Below are 22,625 nucleotides of genomic sequence, written 5' to 3' on the forward strand. Positions count from 1 at the left end.
AAACTTCATTTCAATTATAACTATATACTAATTTTAATGGAACATTTAATTATATTTACCCTATCGTGCAAACTTAACCAAACAAAATATCGTTACCATGGTTTTAAACAACGTTCAAAAAGGACAATCCAGGAATATATCCTCGGAATTTCCCACGTTTGCCTCAGTTGTAACGTGCACGTGGTCGCGGCCGGTTCGGAAAATAAAAAAAAAAAGTTGTGCAAATCAAAGTGACCCCCGCTGGAATATTCAAAGTCTTAGTCAAAATTGAAAAACAAATCATCAAAGGTGGCGAACGAACGGCTCTCGAAACCCAAGTTGGATAAGTTGCTGTCGAAATGTGCGCCATTTTTGCAGTGGGCGCCGATCTTCATGCCGGCGGCAGCCCTCAATCACAGCCTGCTGCGAGCGGCGGCCCTCTATCCGATCATGCTGAACTCGACGCTGCCAGGGTGAGGATCTTTTTTTTGCGAAATTGTAGGAAAAAGCTAAAAAACGTGAAACCAAAAAAAAAGATCCACTCCAACAATATTTTGGTAAACTTTATTGGTTTTTATTATTCTTTTAGTTTAGAGTTATGAAATTGGTTTCAGAAAGAATAACTTTCAAAAATCTCTTCTGTCTTTTTTATGATTGAAAAAGGCTGTAAACGATTTTCTAAAATTTAAGAAAACTTAGTTTTCTGTAGAAATCATTTGAGTAATTCCATACAATATAGCCGGGACCGTGGTGTAGGGGTAAGCGTGATTGCCTCTCACCCAGTCGGCCTGGGTTCGATCCCAGACGGTCCCGGTGGCATTTTTCGAGACGAGATTTGTCTAATCACGCCTTCCGTCGGAAGGGAAGTAAATGTTGGCCCCGGTCTAACCTAGAGGTTTGGTCGTTAGCTCAGTCCAGGTGTAGGAGTCGTCTCCCTGGATCCTGTCTCGGTGGAGTCGCTGGTAGGCAGTTAGTTGGACTAACAATCCAAAGGTCGTCAGTTCGAATCCCGGGGTGGATGGAAGCTAGGGTGTAAAAAGAGGTTTGCAATTGCCTCAACAATCAAGCCTTCGAACACCTAGTTTCGAGTAGGAATCTCGCAATCGAGAACGCCAAGGCAATGCTGTAGAGCGAATAATTTGATTTTTGATTTTGATATTTTTTTAAGATTTTTGTTCTGGATTAAACTTTGTTCATGCATTTCCTTTGTCAAAAGAAGCCATTTTGCATAATTATTTAGCTCGAAGATGTATCTTGACAAAAATTCTAATCGATTTTTTGTCTTCGGCAAAGTTGTAGTTTATGATTTCTTGTTTCACTTTTTATTAGGTATAGTTTAATTCCAAAAAATACTAGTTTTGAATTTTAGAATTGTTTTCCTTCAAAAATTAGATCTTTCGCGCTTCGGTTAAGTGTAAAATCTGGAACCGATGGAATTTTTTTCTTCTTTTAATTGAAAACGAAATTGAAACTTTCATTCATTAGATGCAAAAAAAAATTATGGCAAAGACAATGTCTTGAAATCGTTTTATAGAGGGTATTGTTTTAACGTTAAAGGCATTCATATTCTTGAAAACCTGAACAAATTGCTTGTAGTTTTTCTTGAAGACTTGGTTGATATCCGATCTAGTTGCTTATATATAGCCTCTTACAATTTTAAATTTCTGTAATATAATTTGCTGGTCACCCTGTTAGACCTAACATTTAAATTTACGATGCTATTGGTTCGATTTTCAGTTCAGAGTTTCAAAAATAAAACTACAAAATTTCAGCATCAAGCCTAACATTAAAAATGGTTAATACAAGTGACAAGTGAGTGAAAATATAAATTAAAGTTGAAAAATGAGAGCTAATGAGGAAAACTAGGTTTTTAGGGTTTTACCAATTTTTTACTTTAAAAGTCTAATAAACTAAATCATAAAAGGAAAAATGTAGGAAATTTTTCCATCGAAAATATTTTTTTGAAGTTTCAAAATCTGCCCGAAAAATCTTTGGATAGAAATAATGTTTTCCAAAAACATCAAAACTTCAAATCCCATGCAATCAACTAAAAAAATGCATTTTCTGCGATGATATCGTTTCAAAATACTTTGATTTTTTGGTGAAAGTTAACTGTCCAGTATCGCGAGTATTTTTTCGTAAACAATATTGTTTCTGTCAAAGTTTTTTGATGTAAATGACATTTACCATAATTTTTCATTAAAATTGTGATTCCATGGCTTTTGCTTTTTCAATTGCAATTTTTATTATTCCAAATCACAAATTGTTATATTAAAGTTACAAAATATCTTCTTATACTATATTCTCTTTTATTCTTCAATCCACTATCAACCACTTTCGCCAATTTCATAGTGACTAATGAAAAATCTTTACAAAATTTCTTTATTCTTTTTAGTTACGTAAGATGATTTCAACCTGACATTATCTAACGAATAGAACTAATGCAAAAAATCAGAATGAAAAATTATTAAACTGATTGGCATTGCAAAACAATTTAAATCTTTTCAATGATTAATACGAAAACATAGTAAAAAATATAGTAAAAATGCTCGTTTAAAAATGAATCGCATAAAAGTTTTTTCTTATTTGTTTCTTATTAATATCTGTTGAAGTTTATTAAATTCAAAGTAAAAACAAAAATTTTCATTGATGTTCTCTCATAATTAATAATTTTCGATTAAATTTTCATAAGGTCCTACCTGCATAGGAAACCCATGAGGGATAGGTTGTTTTGAAAATTTAATCTAGAATTAATAATTTCCTCGACATTTTGTAGGACTTTCAAAGTGTAATTAAACATTTGTAAATGTTTTCGTCAAACTCCTCAAAATAATGTTCAAAAACTTAAGAAGCAAAAATAAAATCGTTAACAAAATCTTCAATTGTTAAACAAAAGTTCAAACACAAATTAGTAGACAAGTAAATAAAAGGCTTTTTAAATCATTGATTTATTGCATATTTTTGGCAAAAACATATATAAAATAATTATTCTTAGCAATTTTTCCCGATTAAATAATTTTTTGCGAGCACCATAAAAAAAATCAAACAACGTTTATTTTGTACGGGAAGAAAACATAAATATTATCAAAAGTCCTGATTTTTTAGATCAATCTGGAATACATCGTCTCCTTTTTTGTATTCTATCTTCAAAATAAAATGATAGTTTTAAATTGTTATAACATGGCATTAAAATATGATTTAATTAAATAATATCGACTCGATTCAGAAAGTTGACTGTATCTTCAGAATATTACCTTGTCAAGAATGTTTGCTATTATTCTATCATTTAATATAAATTAATGTTAGAGAAAAAAATTAAACAGTGTTGTCTCTTTTACAACCCGATATTGTTTTAAGTTCACTCCAAAAAGTTTTGAAATTAAAAAAAAACATAGAAACTATTGAAATAAAATACTCAAAACCAAAGTTTCCGGCAATTGATTTATTTATTAGTTAGTTCAATGATACTGAGCATTTATTTTGCCGAATCATCATTCTTACATAAGTTCCATAATTTTTGTAAATAACATTGTTGGAAAAATTATCCCACCATGGTCCTCCACTGTAGTTGGGTGCACTAAAATTTAATTAAAGAGACAAGATTTGAAAGAGAAATTTAGCAAAACTCGACTACGTCAGTTAATGTTTGGAAAACAAAATAAATTATAAGCAGAAAGTTGAAGAAAAGAACAAAAACCTACCTGCCACAATCGCTGTACCACCAGCCACCATTCGCAAAATTCTTTGCACAGTTTTCCTTCCAGCTATCGTTGTCACTGTCAAACGTAGTAAATCTACTATTATTCTGCCGGCTCAATCCATCGCCCAACGTTCCCAAATAACCGTCACCCAAGCAACACACTTTGTCAGATAAACGTATTTCCTAACTGGTTGTATAACCAATCCCCCTCGTTACCACAACTTGTTCTACAACTCCTGTGAACTGGAAAAAGCGCACTTTTTTCTGTTGTATAACTTGCCAAAAAAGATGCAAGTTATCAGAGTAAGTTGTACAAATGTATTTGACAACACTGTGCTATCTAACAAGAGTTTCAACGAAAAAAGGGGGCGTGGTTTACGGCTGTGCTGTCAAATCAAAGCGCACACTGGAAAGGTAAGTTAGATTGAAAACAGCTGTCTAACCGTCGTCTAACTTACATGTAAACAAACGTTTCTTATTAGAATTTCAATCAACGACGAAGCTAATAAAAAAGTACGCTTGTTTCTGCAAGATTTATTTAAAATAATTTGAAATTGAAATTAAAAAAAAAGAAAAACAATCATGGCGCGCTTGTGATTAGTGGGAAATTCCCTGCATGACGAACTTTTAGATTTTCCTTTTTTGGTAAACTTCCTCTTTCCCAAGATTCGATCCGATGACTTCGACGATTTGTTGTTATCTCCACGGCAGGTCCAGGCGCGCTTCCACATCTCTCCACGGGGCTTCATAGTAAACAAGCTGGCCCAAGCGTCAATAAGAAGGCTGCTGTCTGTTTTGATAGCCAAAGAACTTAACTCCAACGAAGGCTGTCATTGAAATTGAAGTTATATAAGTTTGTTTCAAGTCAGTTTTTATAACTCCACTATATAACTTTGTTATAACACACCGTTTCAACTGTCATTTCGATTACCGTACCACGGAGTAATATTGAAAATCAGTATGGTTTTGATTTGTTGTTTTCTCTATCATAAACTCAATAAGCTGATAATTTTTATAGCTTTTTCCAGCGATATGTTCACAAATTAATCAGTCAACAATCAAAACTATTGCAATCTTCAAAAAATAAACATTATTGAAACTCTAAATTCCTCATGTACAAATTTACACCACCTAACAACACGCAATGTCAAGTTGAATATATATGTTGAGCATCAGTCATATAATCTATTCTCCGATAACATTTGTGTAACAAAGCGAGAAAACCTAAGGTTATTTATAGAATGGTTGGCCGCGCCCATTTTTCAGCAGATGCCGTCACATGACAATGTTAGATAAGCAGTGAAACAAACAGTGCAATATTGTTTTTATTCAACAAACTGTTTTCGAGTTAACACTGCAGATGCGGGAACAGCATCTTGGCATATCAGCACTTTGACGTTCAATTACAGCTCATAAAAAGTGTTTTCAAGTAAAATAAAGTGATAAATAGCTCAATAGGAAGTGAGCAAGTAAGTTTCTATCAAAAGTGTTCCAAAATAAATTGTTTAAATAGTGGAAATAAGCAAATTGGATGTAGTTAGGAGCAAGTGCTTACCCTCCCTAACATATGAAAATATTCCCTATGTTGTGTGTTAAAGTTGGAAAAGAGTGAAGTTGACTGTGTTGTAACACTTGTGTGGCACAAATCTCAAGAGTTACATAAGACAGGTAAACAAGTAGTGAAACAAACTGTTATTTAACTAACGTTGAATTTTTTTCTCGTATGTTAATCCAAAACAGCTGTCTAACTATTATTCAACAGACGACAAGTTATTAGTGCTACTTGGGCAACCGTTAGCCTGTACTTGTCGTACGCCACCCCAACACGAAACTTCGAATACCGTGCATACCCGTACGTTCCGTTACTATCCCTAAACTCAACAGCCAGCTCGTACTCGCCACTGTGGGTGATTTGGTGCAGAGTCTCCAGGCCCAGCCAAAATTCGCCATCCCTCTCGACGGTGCCAAAGCCAGCTTGAAACTCTGTCCAGTAACGGTCAAAATTTAGCCGGAAACCGTCCTCCTTGCGCACTCGCTGCTGAATTACAAGCCAACCTCCGCCGAAGGTGTCCATTTCGCAGTAGACATTTTGATTAAATTGCTGAATTTTGAACACACCGGATGTGCGGGCCGTTTCGCAAGGATCTAGGACGTTTTCGGGAAGCTGCCTTGAGAGTAGCAAAATCTATCAGTATTTATCGATTATTTAAAAATGTGTTTTAAATTTACTTGTAATTATTGTTGTTCGAGTTGAAGCCATCGTTAATCGACTTTTGATTCTGCTGCAAGGCAGCTACATCTTTCTCCAGTTTGGTTAGTCGTTCCAGAAGCCTGTTAAATCATATGAAATTTAGAATAATAATGTTCTCATTCATGCACACTAATTCGCAGTTTAAGACGATTTATGAAGGTTTATGACTCCCAGAAAAACCTTCAATAAATTTGAAAAAAAAATAGCAATTTTCTGTTCCCGATTTTGACAGTTTTTTCATTTTCTGCCAATTTTAAACAACTTTTTGATTAAAATGAACAAATTTAAATAAAATTCGAAAAATTCAGTACATATAATTTTTTAACTAAAATTTTAATTCAACCCTTTGAGGTCGAAAATTCCATTAAACCATCTGAATTCTACTAACTTTTGAATTCATTCATATCCTCAATCCCTTTTTTGTTTCGACGACGACCAACGCTTTCAAAACTTTTTTTTCGTAAAATCGCGATAACTCGTAATGTTTATAAGCAAACCCCTTATTTATCAAACAAATTTGTAATTGTCTGCTCTACAACTTTGTACAGCATTGTTAAGCTTTAAAAAATAACCCTGCAAAGTTGAAAAAAACACGAAATTTAAAATGAAAAATTTTGTTGTCAAATTAAAACTTGAATCTCAATGTATTTACTTTTCATGAATTACTTCAGACATAAATTTGCCTGTTCCTTAAAATTTGATGATATTTTGCATTCATTCAATAAACCTAATTTTTATTCTCTTAGGTACCTATCTCATAAAATCCCTATATTTAATATTTTCTAAATAAAATTATTCGAAATTTCTCAAAACGTTCGAAATGTTTTGAAGGATATTTTTAAGTGGATATGTCACACTTGCTCAGACCCCCCTCCCCCTAGAGCGTGACATACTTTATGGATGACGCCTTATCGTGAATTTTTTACAAGTTATCACTATTTTAAGCAATAATTCATAACTCATTGTACAGAACCATGAAATCTGAAGACTTTTGAACTGACTATTTTTTCATCAATTAATTGCTTTTATGCCATTTGAAAAAAAAGTAGTTTCTGCCTGTTCTGGACCCTTTTATCCTATAGTGGACCCGGGTCCATAATCCGATTGAGCACCCAGATCCACTATAGGAAAACTCTTGTTTTTATATCAAATTTAACCGATATTTGATGTTTTGATGCATGGTTTGGGTATAATGATAGATAAAATTAATAAATAAAATGAAAATATCAATAAAACATCAATTATGATGTTTGAGTTAAGTATAATAATCAATAGTTTTGATATATTTTAAATTCTTATGATTTCAGAAACTTCGGTACTATCAACATAAATCAGTCATATTTATGTTCATTATTGAACAAAATTTGTATTTAATATGCATTTAAGTTGATTAATAAACGCTTTTACTGTATGTTTCAGAAAAGATATTGCTAAAATGCACAATTTTCTTCATTTTTGTTAGTTAAATTAACACGGGTCCACTTTTGGAAAATATAGTTTTTTCGTTGTCCTATATTAGATTTTGCTCGAAATTAAGAAGTTCCTGGTTATACTTATATAAAGTTCCTTAAATTAACATTATTTCGAATTACTAAAGCCATAAAACAGTTGAAAAAAGATTGGATAGTTAATTGAATCATAAAAAAGAAATGATATTTTGTTGTAAAAGTGCTAGTGGCAATGGTTGATTTTAGATGTCAAAACCAAAACGCTTATTTTTGCGTAAAGGACAAGTTGATGTCAGTCAACATCGTTTTGAATGATGCCGAACATGTCAAATAAAATATTTATATTAAAATACCCGCTTTAAAGTGTGATTTTATTGCATTTTTCATCAAAAAACCTTCAGAGGGTCCACTATAGGAAATGGGTCCACTAATGGATAATATACCCTATCATGCAGGTATTTTTCTAGAGTGTAAATATTTTTCCTGAATCTAATCAATACCAATGCTTCGCCAAAGACATCAAATCGATCAGATAACCCATTCTAAGAATACAATTTTCTGAATATTTTGATGGATTTTTTTACGACGGTACCGTAAACTGGGGTCAATCGGGACACATGGGGCGAATTGGGACAGCATTTTTAACCATGTTGGAGCACAATATTTTGATTTTTCTGGTTGGTTTCGGTTAGAACAGACTCAGGCCAACATAATGTGTACGTCCATTTCCAAATTTAAAAGCTTTAAGTGCTCTAAAAACTGCTGTCCCTATTCAGACTGTAGTCCCGATTCACCCCAGATTACGGTAGCCAAAATTGTGTGAAGATTTGTATGGACAAATAAATAATGCAAATCTATTCATAGTGAAAGCAGTCACAAAGCTTCAGACTAATAAAAAAAAGCTCAAAATAATCGCTGATTGATTTATTTTTTTCATAATTGCTTCCGCATGAATCGTCTTGAAGAGCAAACTTGTTTTTAGGAACCATAATTTTTCACAAATTTTGATCGTCCTTTATAAACTTACTCAGAGTTTTTAGCAGCCACGTTTGACGATGAATCGAGGTTACCATCAGCATTTTCTTCAGTTTTATTGTTGTTTAAATGAATGTTGAACGAGAGACTATTGAAGACAAAATTTTATATTTATTGCTGCAAATAATTGACAGTTATATTTTTTCAACAACTAACCTTTTAATTATGTTCCAGTAATGTTTCCCAGTTTTATTCGCTGTTTTAGTTCGATTCAAACTACGAGAATTTCCAAGGTGCTCAAGTATATTGAACAAGCTATTGAAATAAATTAGAAATAAATCTTTCCAAAATCTCTTGAAAATCTACGATGTTTTAAACTAACCTCTCTTGAACTTTTTGAAGTTGTTTTTCATTCTGGTGATTCTCAACAGTAGTTGTTTCATCGGATTGGGTTTCTTCATCGTTGAATTCACAAGTCACCGCCACCAAACTCATCACCAAAATCGTCAAAACATGCGCGTACTTCATCGTGCCCTTTACGAGATTACTCCACAACCTGCACTAGTTGGAATCACTGAACATCATCTGCTAGTTGCGGGCAAACTGCAGCGCGGTTTTATACTATGAGATAAGTTAGGGTGACCTTCACAGTAGAAAAAAAGTTGAATTTTGCTAGGATAAATATTTTGATGGTTGGATATGACCTCTTCATTAAAAAAAATTATCTAAAATAATTTGTAAACAATACTTTTAACAGTAACTGATAATAATTTAACCGGTTCTTGATGAAGAATTTCACTTTTTTAACTAACTTTTTAATGTAATATAATCATCTTTTTTTTAACGGTATATTCTCAACATTGAATTTTAAACGAAATCCGTAAAAAGTCAATTTCTGGAAATTTATTTTTCGGCCCATTGATTTTCAAACATTAAAAAAAATTGTAAATCTTCTGGAGTTGGTGATTCAATTGGTCACATCATTGGACAGTTTTATCACCATAAGATGTAAATTCATACAATCAAGTTCAAGGAATATCAGAGGAAATGTTCCTGATATACGCTGAGCAACTAGCATGATGAATTTAATCAAGTTGTTGAATTGTCACATTAGCATCGCTTTTGTTGTCCATGTGCCTCTATGGGATCGCTAGAACCTTATGAATCAGCTGGGATGAGGTCAAAAAAGCATTTTCGAAATCTTGATGATTGTAAGCAAATGTCGAAAATTGTTATTCAAAACCCCTTAAAATACTACGTGATTTGTGGATATTGGCTTAAAATAATGTTAAACTGCAGAACAAACCAAATTACCTCAAATTAGAAACAGAAACAAAAAAAATTAATACTTTTACAATATCTAGCCTGTTTCCAATTTTTGAAGATTAATCCTGATTATTTTTAATATTCTATAGGATCCTGGATAGCATGAAACTTCCTTCCGCCCAGCGATCCGGCTTCCACATCAGCGACATCCTTGAACTCAACAGTCACCACCATCACCACCAACACCAGCAGCACCAAAACTCCGTCCACAGCAAGGAATACTCGCATCTTCATCAACCGACCAGTGCCAGCAGTACTCCGTCCAACGTGGTCGATCCAACGGCTTCCAGAGTTGAGCCGGTCGAGTACGCCACAGACGCATCTCAAGATCAGCCGGACGCCCAACAACCGCATCAGTTGGGACAGTACAGCAGTGGTGGTGGTGGAGCGTCGTCCGGAAGTGGCTACATTCCGTTACAAACTGTGGTCAATCCACCGCCGGCTTATGGAGAGTTGCCTTCGTACTATCATCATCACGCGACGCATCATCTTTTTCACGGAGGAAGCGCAAGTTCTGCGGGGAGCGCAGGACCAGGTCATCCAACGACGTTGGGGTCCAGAACGTGGTACTACGACACTAATGGTACGGATTATGGTGAGTTTGAAGCAGGCATGCCAGATTTTGAAGATTTTCGGGCACATCACAAAAACGCAAATGAGTTTAACTTGATGGCAAAATAATATTTTACAAATCTGTTTTTGGCAAAAGAAGCAAAAAATTATCTTTTTCGTTAGTAATTCATTTAATTAAAAATCATCGAATAACATGGCAAAACAATTGCCGTTCAAGAGCCAAACGACATGCGACACCTAGTGTTGAGTAGCAGAACAGAGCGAAGAATGTCGATTGAAATTTCCGCCCTTTGAGGTTATGTATGCGAATTCTGTTTTGTTAAATTCCAGCGTTGAAAACAACTTTTAAGCAAAAATTTGAGCTGATACTTTGTTAACTTTTGATGCTCTATCATTTAAAACAATATTATTTTTTCAAAATTATTTTTCTTTTCAATTTTTTTTTTATTGCGTTTATTTATAGAGGGCAAAGAGTTAACAATCGTACTACTTGAATTTTTTCTCAAAAGTTGTTCTATGAGCTGTAAATTCAATTTTAAGTTTGCATTCCTATGTAACCGAACAGCGAAAATTAGAATCGTCATTCTTCGATGATTTGCGCCATCTGTCGGATTTTTTGAGCTTTTGATCGCGAATACGTTTGAGCATTGAGCCTGTGCTCGAAAATTTTCAAATGTGGCATCTCTGGTTTGAAGTAAGAGTTTCGCCTAGCATGTCATTATTGAAGTTAAACGAGGAGAAAAAGCAACTCGTGACAAATTTTTGAGGCTAGGAATTTTGACAGGTATGATTTTCATAAAGTATTCGCCTACTTTTAACTCCCACCTCAAAACTGGGGACAAGGTAGCTGTCAAACTAGGCCAAAATGTTAAAGTCACTCACAAAATGAACTTTGAGTGATTTGAGTTCATTTCTGACGTCACGATTTTCTCCACTCGTGAAATTTCGATAAAAATACTATCTAAATTTTTAAACCAAGACTGATATTTCAAAAGGGTCAAACATTCAGGGTGGCCACCCAAGTCGAGAAATCGGGAAAGTCGGGAAAAAGTCGGGAATTCGCCAAAATCCGCCAAAAATCGGGAAAAAGTCGGGAATTTATGATTTTTTTTTGTCAAAAAGTCGGGGAAAGTCGGGAATTCCAAACTTGTTTGAAAAATAATTTTAACTCTTGAATAATTTTGTAATATGTACAATTTCAAAATAAACTCACTCAATTCTGTTTTTGTAAATTACTTTAAATTTAAGGATCTTTTCACAATTTCAATATATTTGAGTATGGAAAAGCTGTTTAAGACATTCAAAATCTAAATAAATATTGGATGCAGTTGACACAGAATGTCATATTTTTTTAGATGAATCAAATGATCTCTATTCATTTTTGTTTATCAACAAGAGATAAAGTTGATGAAAAACTTATATAAAAATAGAGCCTGATGACCAGCTTAGAGTAATGATTCTATTTCATTTTGTCATTGAATATTTGAAAACTGATTCCAACTTGAGTTTGGCAATGGTATTTTTTTTGTGAATATTTTTAATTGTTTAACTGAATTCATTAAGTAATTCCAAATATATTTTTTTTCCAAATGTTGTTCTTGAACTTTTTTTTTGTAAATGATTTTAAGTAAATGATCTTCTATAGATAAAACTTCAGTTTTCGGAAAACTTAAATATCGAATAAAATCCAAAATTGAAAAACTTTTTTACGTTTTGAAAACATGAGGAAAATATTGAAATCTTCAAACATTTTGCTAAAAATAAGTAGGAGAAATAGGAATAAAATTTTAAATTCAGTTATCTTTAACTTTTTGCCATTTCCTGTTAAAACGAAGTATCAAAAACTATACGTTTGTCAATTTAAAAAAATAACATGAAATTTATAAGATTTTTTTTGAGGACTAATTGTTTGTGTTTCTACTCTGAATCATAATAATGAATTTCCATTTTTGAAGTATTTTTTTTTTCTTCAGTTTCTGTGTTTACAAAAATTGCCAATAGTTAGATGTTTTTAAATTAATTTAGATTTTTTTTCGATGGTTGATATTGACTTTTAAATCAATTTTTAGATAAGAAATGCCTACTATTTGAGCTTTCTGGAAAAATCGGAAAAAGTCTGGAAAAAAAAGTCGGGAAAAGTCGGGAATTTGAAAATGGGATTTGAGTGATCACCCTGGCCAAACATTCAATATTACGCCCTTTTAAAATGTTAGTCTTGGTTTAAAAATTTAGAAAGTATTTTTTTCGAAAAGATCGGAAAATTCCACGAATGTTTCATTTTAACATTGAAAATCGGACCATTAGTTGCTGAGACATCGACATTAGAAAATGGTGGGTTGGGTGGGTGAGACTTAGAAAACATCAATAGAGATATCCACGCGCGAGAGTGTGTTAGTTTGGAGTTTAGTTACACGCAGACACAGGAAAATCGAGTAGAATGATTCGTCTGTCAAAATCAGCTGTGTCCTTTGTTATACCACGAGCACGTGGTAAACAGCTGGTTTTTACAGGCGACTTGTCTACTCGATTTGCCTATGTCTGCGTAAAAATAGTGTAACAAAAATCAGCTGCTTGAAATTCAGCCAATCACAATCGAGCAAAACCAAAACAATACATTAAATACGAATACTAACACAGAATCATGGTGTGCGTGAGAGAAACCGTGGAGATCTCTATTTTCCTGCTTTTTTTTTTTTTTTTTTTTTTTTTTTTTTAAATTTATATTTATTCAGTTTTTCTTTTCCATGTACATTCATTCAGTTAAAATATTATTGAGTGTCCAATCACAATTGATGACTTTTCACCTCAATTTTAAATACTAGCAACTTTCATTTATTCATGAAATATTGTAGCTTTCGCTATTCAGTGATTTCAAATGTAGGAGGTCCTACATGTACAAAAGGGAAAAGGGATACCTTAAAACTAACTTATACACTATATAAAGAGCGGATCAATGCAGCTGAAGACTGCAATGATTTTTGTCGAAATGCATCAATTATCTTATTGGACATAACATCCAAAGTGTCAACTTCGGCTAATTGATGAAGTTCACTGGTACTGAACCAGGGAGGAAGTTTCAGAATCATTTTCAGAATTTTGTTCTGAATCCTCTGAAGTTTTTTCTTCCTGGTTAGGCAACAGCTTGTCCAGATCGGCACAGCATAAAGCATGGCAGGTCTGAAAATTTGTTTATAAATTAACAGTTTATTCTTGAGACAAAGTCTAGAATTCCTGTTTATAAGTGGATACAAACATTTAATATATTTGTTACATTTAACCTGGATACTTTCAATGTGATCCTTGTAAGTAAGGTTTTTGTCAAAAGCAAGTCCAAGATATTTCACTTGATCCTCCCACTTTAAATTTACCTCATTCATCTTTATAATGTGATGACTTTTTGGTTTCAGAAAATCAGCCCTTGGTTTGTGAGGGAAAATAATAAGTTGAGTTTTTGCAGCATTTGGAGTAATTTTCCATTCTTTCAAATAAGAATTGAAAATATCCAAGCTTTTTTGTAATCTTCTTGTGATGACACGAAGGCTTCTACCTTTAGCGGAGATGCTTGTATCATCAGCAAAAAGTGATTTCTGACATCCTGGGGGCAAATCAGGCAAGTCAGAAGTAAAAATATTGTATAAAATTGGACCCAAAATGCTTCCTTGAGGGACGCCGGCACGTACAGGTAGTTGATCAGATTTGCTGTTCTGATAACATACCTGTAGAGTACGATCCGTCAAATAATTTTGAATAATTTTCACGATATAAATCGGAGAATTAAACCTTTTCAATTTCGCAATCAAACCTTTATGCCAAACACTGTCAAATGCTTTTTCTATGTCTAGAAGAGCAGCGCCAGTAGAATAGCCCTCAGATTTGTTGCTTCGAATTAAATTTGAAACTCTCAACAACTGACGAGTAGTTGAATGCCCAAGGCGAAATCCAAACTGCTCATCAGCGAAAATTGAATTTTCATTAATGTGCGTCATCATTCTATTAAGAATTATTCTTTCGAATAATTTACTAATAGATGAAAGCAAACTAATGGGCCGATAGCTTGAAGCTTCAGCAGGATTTTTGTCCGGTTTCAAAATCGGAACTACTTTGGCATTTTTCCAACTACTGGGAAAATATGCCAAATCAAAACATTTGTTGCAAATTTTGACCAAGCTACTTAAAGTTGCTTCTGGTAATTTTTTAATTAAAATGTAAAAAATGCCATCCTCACCAGGGGCTTTCATATTTTTAAATTTTTTGATAATAGATTTTATTTCATTCAGATCTGTATTAAAAACTTCATCTGATGAAAATTCTTGATCAACAATATTCTGAAATTCTATTGAAATTTGATCTTCAATAGGACTCAAAACATTTAAGTTGAAATTATGAGCACTCTCAAACTGCTGAGCAAGTTTTTGAGCTTTCTCCCCATTAGTTAATAGAATATTATCACCATCTTTTAAAGAAGGGATTGGTTTTGAGGTTTCTTAAGAACCTTTGAAAGTTTCAAAAGGTTTGGAATAAGGTTTAATTTGTTCGACATCTCTTGCGAACTTTTCATTTCGCAGGAGAGTGAATCTGTGGTCAATAACCTTTTGCAAATCTTTTGAATTCGCTTCAGTGCAGGATCACGAGAACGTTGATACTGTCTTCGGCGAACATTTTTCAGACGAATCAGAAGCTGAAGATCGTCATCAATAATGGGAGAATCAAATTTGACTTGGACTTTAGGAATAGCAATATTCCTTGCATCCAAAATTGCATTAGTTAAAGATTCCAAGGCTGAATCAATATCAGCTTTGGTTTCTAAAACAAAATCATGATTTAAATTATTCTCAATATGATGCTGATACCTGTCCCAATTAGCTTTGTGGTAATTAAACACAGAACTATTGGGTCTGGTAACTGCTTCATGAGAAAGTGAAAAAGTTACTGGAAGATGATCAGAATCAAAATCAGCATGAGTCACTAAAGGACCACAATACTGACTTTGATTTGTCAAAACCAAATCAATTGTTGATGGATTTCTAACAGAAGAAAAGCAAGTTGGCCCATTCGGGTATAAAACCGAATAAAGACCAGAAGTGCAATCTCTGAATAGAATTTTACCATTGGAATTTACTTTTGAATTATTCCAAGATTGGTGTTTGGCATTAAAATCACCGATGATCAAAAATCGAGATCTATGCCGAGTAAGTTTATTCAAATCCCCTTTGAAATAATTTTTATTTTCCCCAGTGCATTGGAAAGGCAAATATGCAGCTGCAATCATAATTTTCCCAAAAGAAGTTTCAAGTTCAATGCCCAAACTTTCAATAACTTTTAACTTAAAGTCACGTAACGTGCTATAAGTCATACTACGGTGGATAACTATTGCAACTCCACCGCCATTTCGATTCATTCTGTTATTGGTTATAACTTTATAATCTGGATCACTTTTCAAATAAGTGCCAGTTTTTAAAAATGTTTCGGTTATAACAGCAACATGCACGTTATGAACTCGTAAAAGTTGAAAAATTCATTTTCTTTCGCTTTTAAAGAGCGAGCATTAAAATTCATAATATTGATGGAATTACTTAGATCCATGATTAAACTTCAGGGTAAGAACAACATCATTCGCAAATTTTAATCCAATCTGGATAGCTTCCATCATGGATGTAGCATTACTCATTGTTTGAATCAAACCAAACAGTGAGTTTTGCAAAAAAGTCATTTTTTCAAACGTAACATCGCCGAGATCAGAAGATCCCAAAGCGTTGCCAGAAGAAAAATTGCCAAATGAAATTTGAGGTACCTGCCCAATTTGAAGATTGGTAGAGGATTTAAAATTCGTGGATGAACCCGAACCCGAAACGATGTTGGCATAAGAAATACCATTGCTGTTACCTAACTTTTCCATGGTAGGGGTATTGTTCGAGTGAGACAGCACGAACGTTTGATTTAAAGATGCAGGTACAACCTGACTTTGAGAAAATTTCGGTTTGGTTTTCGGCTGATGCTTAGCACGAGAATCCAAAACCTTTTTTCTGATGGGGCAATCCCAGAAATTTGATTTGTGATTACCACCACAATTTGCACATTTAAATTGGGTGACTTCTTTCACGGGACAATTGTCCTTGTCGTGAGAAGAATCCCCGCAAACCATGCATTTTGGAATCATGGCGCAATGATCAGTACCGTGACCGAATGCCTGGCAACGCCGGCACTGGGTCAGATTCTGGCCATTACCGCCATGTTTCTTAAAATGCTCCCACTTTACCCGTACATGGAACAAAAACTGAACTTTGTCCAAAAGTTTCAAATTGTTGATTTCATTTCTGTTGAAATAAATCAGATAAAATTGTGAAGTCAAACCAAAGCGAGAAATATTCCCGTTTGATTTTTTCTTCATTGGTATCACTTGGGATGGGGCAAAGCCAAGCAACACCTTAAGTTCGTTTTTGATCTCATCCACCGACAAGTCGTTGGAGAGACCTTTCAGGACCGCCTTGAATGGACGAGCATTCTTGGTCTCATACGTGTAGAAATTGTGTTTGTGGTTTTTCAAATAACCAACAAAAGTTTGGTGATCTTGTAAAGTTTCCGTCAACAAGCGACATTCTCCTCTTCGACCAAGCTGGAACGAAACCTTCAAATTGCAAGTTTCCTTGCAATTCTTCAGTTGCGTTCGAAAGCTGGCCAAATCGGAGACGGAAGTCACTACAATTGGCGGAGCCTTTACTCGTTTCTCGACGGCAGAAGGCTCAGTACGAGGAGAAGGATCCTTGTCCACAGTTTCGGATAAAACACCGAAACCGTTTGCCAATGGAATTGGAGAATTGACCTCACTTTCAGAATCAGAATCAGACCTCGGATGAGGCTGTTTTCTTTTCTGTTTCCGTTAGCCGATTTAGCGTTCAAACGCTTCACCGACGTAACGACCAAATCTTCAGAAGATTTGCGTTTACCTTTGTTTTGACGCATTTTGCAAGCAAAGTTCTCTTTAAAAGATGGCTTCGTTTGTAAAATACAACAAAATTTCAGGTGGGGTTAGTCTTGAAAAGACTGTTTAGAATTTTGGAATGTAACTCAGGTAGTCTTTAAAAAGACTGTGAATTTTGTTTGAAATAACTCTGAGCTTAGGTAGTAAAAAATACCGCAGCCCTAGTGTCCGTTCACCACGAAGGTTCGCAAGACACTGTATTTTCCTGCTTTTTAAACCTTTGCATGGCAATATCTCAGCAACTAAGGGTCGTATCAACTAAGTTCAAAAAAACAAAATATACAGAATTTTCAAAAAAAAAAAAAATTTAAGGGTGGGCAAACATGTGCACTAATTGAAAAAAAGGAAAAACCGCGACTATTTTCAAAAAAGTTACCTTAACCTAACTGCCTCGGACACCACTTGATGAACAAGGAGTGGTCAGAAGTCGATGTATGACACTTGTTGAAGATTTATTGTTTCAACTAAGTCTGGTACAAATATTTTTAAAAGTTTTCGTCACCCCCTTCAAAATTGGCCCGAAAAATCAGGGGGCAAAAAAAATATTTTTACAATAAACTTCAAAATTTCAATGAAAATTGAAGTGCAACCAGCTGAAATCAAATTAAAATACATTCTCCTGCGTTTAAAATCATTTTTAGCATGTTTGGGTTTATAAAAAAATCTTAACATTTTTTGAAAATGTTCGATGCAAAATTTTTTTTTCGATACAAGTTTTGTTTTTGTCAGGTTTTAGATTTTTTGAAAACTAATAATTGCAAAACAACTGAACTAGTGTAAAATGCATTTTAAAACACTTTTTTTCATTTAAATGTGAAGACTATGGCTTGTTATTTAAATTTTTATATTTTTTTATTTTTTTGCCCCCCCGTTGATCTCGGCCAGGGCCGAGAGACAAAAACTTTTTTAAATATTTGCATCGGCCTAACGAACATTTGTTTTGATGGTGTGGGTTGGTAGCATTATTCTATCGATTTTGGCACTGATCCCTTAATACATTTTAAGGGAACGATTCACTCGATTTGAATTTTGAGTGAATTGGCTAGGCACTATGGCAGGGGTGCTCAAAGTTTTTGGATGTCGTGCCAATTTTGAAGCTCAAATGAGCTTGCGGGCCATGTGTATAAAATTGGTTATTTATATAATGAAATTACGATATATAAATGTAAAAAACTAAAAAACACAACTGTTACTTGAAGTTTTTCTTTACATTTCTGTTTTTTTTTACATTTTCGTTATTTAAAAGTAATAGAAAACGGAATAACAATAGTTTTCCATCATTTTTGTTGATATAATTGTTTTGGGTATTTGAAAAAAGGTATTTAGTTGAATGTACTTGTGTTTTCATTAAAATTTTAAGTATTGACTATATTTTGAAAATAAAAACATAAAATCAGAACAATTTATGTTACGGCATAATTTTATCTTTGAATTGTTACACTCATGAAAAATGGTTCAATTTTTTTTCCAACAATAAGGCCGATGCAAATATTTAAAAAAAGATTTTGTCCCTCAACTCTGGCCATGTTCGAGAGGAGGCAAAAAAAATTAAAAGAATTATGAAAATTGAAAATACAAGCCAGAATATTCAACATTTCAATGAAAAAATAGTTGGAAAATGTTAGAAAAACACACTTAGATTTGCAATAATAATTTTCAAAATATGTAAGATTTGACGAAAAAAATACATTTTTGCGAAAAACACTTTTTGTTGTTAATCGAAAGTTCACTAAAATTCAAATTATTTTTGAATAAACCCGAGCATGCCCAAAATGATTCTAAACGCAGAGGAATGCATTTTAAATGGATTTCAACTGATTGCACTTAAATAACAAAAGCTTTGAAAAATATTTGCAACCGCCTTATTCCTCCGATTTAAAAATTTTGTCTGTCTGAATCAGATGGTAGTCAATCAGTTTCGTTATCCAACTGTCATGAGTTCGAATCCCGAGGTGGAATGTTTCTAAGTGCAAAGTAAGTTTGAGGCTCAGTTTATTGAAATGGTCATAATGACTTTTAAATTAATATGTAATGCTTATATTTTTGCTATTATAACAGTTTTATAAACAAAAAAAAAAAGCAAAGCAATCAAAAAGGTTATGTGTGGTGAGTCACCCAAAACCTCTTTTACGCAACGCGCCACTAGGCCCTCCCAGTTTTATACCTTAGTCAAATTTTAACGCTACATTAACATTTCCAAAAATATTTGATGAATATTTTGACAATATTTACTAGTTTCACCACGAGTTTCACTCACATTCAAACGTGTGAAAAAAGTTTCAATTAGAAATATTTTTGAACAACATATTTGTATCGTAAAATAAGGAAAAAAAAAAGAATAAATCATGAGTTTAATACTAACAAAAAAACAAAAACAGATCAGCACTAAAAATTTGAAATAAAGTTTAATTTTGAAAAAGTTTAAAATCATTTTACAGATGGTCAACGGGCCATTTTACTTGATCATTCAAAATGGGTTCGCGGGCCACAAAATATCACCTCGCGGGCCACGTTTGGCCCGCGGGCCATACTTTGGTCACCCCTGCACTATGGGATTCCATTTTTTGTATGCGTTTCTGTCAATATAATGAAGACGCACGGTGCTTCAAACCACTATTTTCAATTAATTATCCAACTATACTCCCTCACTTCCAGTTCCCGCCGTGATCCAGCAGCACATCGAATCCGCCGGCGGTGCCCTCCACCAGCAGGTCAGCCCGGACAGCACATCCCCGGTGGCCGCCGGCACGGAACTATCCCCGTACACCACCACAACCATCGGCGGAACCAACTACAACATTCCAACGGCGGTCATCGAGCAATCGGACCGACTTGCGGCCGCCCTAGACGGTGGCCGCAGCACCGATAGCAACAACAACAACGGTCACGCCACGTGCGACGGAGAATCGCTGGACGATAGCATCGAGGTGGGGAATTCCGGGGACGATCGGCCTGGGAGCAATGGGGAAGGAGGTGTCGGCGGGGGAAGTGGCCAACCCGGACAGAAGAAGCGCAAGCGGAGGATTTTGTTCAACAAAACGCAGACTTACGAGCTGGAGCGACGGTTCAAGCAGACGCGGTACCTGTCGGCGCCGGAACGGGAACATCTGGCCAGCATGATCAATCTGTCGCCGACGCAGGTCAAAATCTGGTTCCAAAACCATCGGTACAAAACGAAGCGCGCCCAGACGGAAAAGATGCCGGGCTTTGCGGGTCATCACTTGCAGCAGCAGCAGCAGCACCAGGTTGGGACCTCCCCCAAGCGAATCAACGTTCCGGTGCTGGTCCGGGATGGGAAGCCATGTTTGGGATCGCAGACGATGGCCCAGCAGCAGCAGCAGCAGCATTTTCTTCCCGGAAGTTTGCACTCGCTGGTGGCGGCGACGGCGGCTGGAGCTGGAGGGCCGGAATCGGTTGGGATTGGGTACCATCATCAGCCGGCGGGAGGAGGGCAGGGGATTATGGGGAATGGAGCGAGGTGGTGGCCGTAGGAGGTGTGGTATAAATTTGTTTGTTTGTAGAATCACAAATAAGAGCAGAATTGGATTCTTGTCAATATTTTGTGATAAATTGTAAAGATGCAATAATAAATTATAAGTTGAAAATAAAATCTTAAAAATTTAATTGTTTCTTAGTTTTTTGACTGAAAACTGAACTGCCTGTCTTTTCCATTTTCGTCTACCAAAATATCACATTAGGGTGCACTGTTTGTAAATTGAATCACTTCCGGAATTCAAAATCTTCAAAACGCGATTTTTTTCAAATTTAAAAATGCTATTTCTATTTCTCAAATTAAATATTTGAAAATTGTACCACTTACGGAATTCAGAAAGATTTTAAACGCAATTTTTCTTTTCCATATTAAAAATTGTTATTCTGCCTTTTTGTATTTCTCTATTTCAATCTTTCTGGCTTTTTGTATTTTTTTGTTTTTTTTTATGAATATGTTTTTGTATTTTTTTTGCATTTTTTATGTATGTTTTTTGTATTTTTAGTAATTTTTGATTATTTTGTAGTTTTTACGTATTATTTTGTTGTTTTTTGTTTTTATTTGTTTTTTTTTTGTATTTAACAGTTTTTTTTGTATTGTTTGGTATTTTCATTGTATCTTTTTGTATTTTTTTTTGTTTTTTTTGTGTTTTTTTGTTTCTTTTTTTTTGTTTTTTGTGTTTTTTGTGTTTTTTTTTTTTTGAAGTTTTTTGTATGTTTTTTAATATATTTTTGTTTTTTATGTTTTTTTTGCATTTATATGCATTTTTTGAATTTTTATGATTTTTTGTTCTTTTTTTATATTTTAGATGTTTTTTATGTATTTTTTTCTCTTTTGCTTTTTTATGTATTTTTTTTTTGTATTTTTTTATTTTATTTTTTGCAGTTATTTTTTTGTATTTCTTTTTTTTTGCATTTTTTGTATTATTTTGGTTTTTTCTGTTGTTTTTTTTTGTCTTATAATTAAAAATACATGTATTTTTGTTTTTTTTGTGTTTTTGTATTTTTGTATTTTTTGTATTTTTGTATTTTTGTATTTTTGTATTTTTGTATTTTTGTATTTTTGTATTTTTGTATTTTTGTATTTTTGTATTTTTGTATTTTTGTATTTTTGTATTTTTGTATTTTTGTATTTTTGTATTTTTGTATTTTTGTATTTTTGTATTTTGTATTTTTGTATTTTTGTATTTTTGTATTTTTGTATTTTGTATTTTTGTATTTTGTATTTTTGTATTTTGTATTTTTGTATTTTTGTATTTTTGTATTTTTGTATTTTTGTATTTTTGTATTTTTGTATTTTTGTATTTTTGTATTTTTGTATTTTTGTATTTTTGTATTTTGTATTTTTGTATTTTTGTATTTTGTATTTTTGTATTTTTGTATTTTTGTATTTTGTATTTTTGTATTTTTGTATTTTTTTTTTGTATTTTGTATTTTTATTTTTGTATTTTGTATTTTTGTATTTTTGTATTTTTGTATTTTTGTATTTTGTATTTTTGTATTTTTGTATTTTTGTATTTTGTATTTTTGTATTTTTGTATTTTGTATTTTTGTATTTTTGTATTTTGTATTTTTGTATTTTGTATTTTTGTATTTTGTATTTTTGTATTTTTGTATTTTTGTATTTTGTATTTTGTATTTTTGTATTTTTGTATTTTTGTATTTTGTATTTTTGTATTTTTGTATTTTGTATTTTGTATTTTTGTATTTTTGTATTTTTGTATTTTTGTATTTTTGTATTTTTGTATTTTTGTATTTTGTATTTTTGTATTTTGTATTTTTGTATTTTGTATTTTTGTATTTTTGTATTTTTGTATTTTGTATTTTTGTATTTTTGTATTTTTGTATTTTTGTATTTTTGTATTTTTGTATTTTTGTATTTTGTATTTTGTATTTTGTATTTTG

At 33.2% G+C, this 22,625-nt stretch overlaps 1 protein-coding gene across 1 annotated transcript; it reads left to right on the plus strand.

Annotated features, from left to right (window-relative positions):
- The first annotated feature begins 357 nt into the window (after window positions 1–357).
- LOC6040361 (homeobox protein vnd) lies at window positions 358–20,725 on the plus strand. Its single transcript, XM_038258134.1, has 3 exons — window positions 358–452; window positions 9,769–10,274; window positions 19,887–20,725. The coding sequence occupies exons 1-3, from the start codon at window positions 373–375 to the stop codon at window positions 20,720–20,722; spliced, it is 1,422 nt and encodes a 473-aa protein (XP_038114062.1). The 5' UTR covers window positions 358–372; the 3' UTR covers window positions 20,723–20,725.
- Window positions 20,726–22,625: the final 1,900 nt, after the last annotated feature.

The sequence above is a fragment of the Culex quinquefasciatus genome, chromosome 2 (genome assembly GCF_015732765.1).
Source record: "Culex quinquefasciatus strain JHB chromosome 2, VPISU_Cqui_1.0_pri_paternal, whole genome shotgun sequence".
In the NCBI taxonomy this organism is placed as follows: Eukaryota; Metazoa; Arthropoda; class Insecta; order Diptera; family Culicidae; genus Culex; species Culex quinquefasciatus.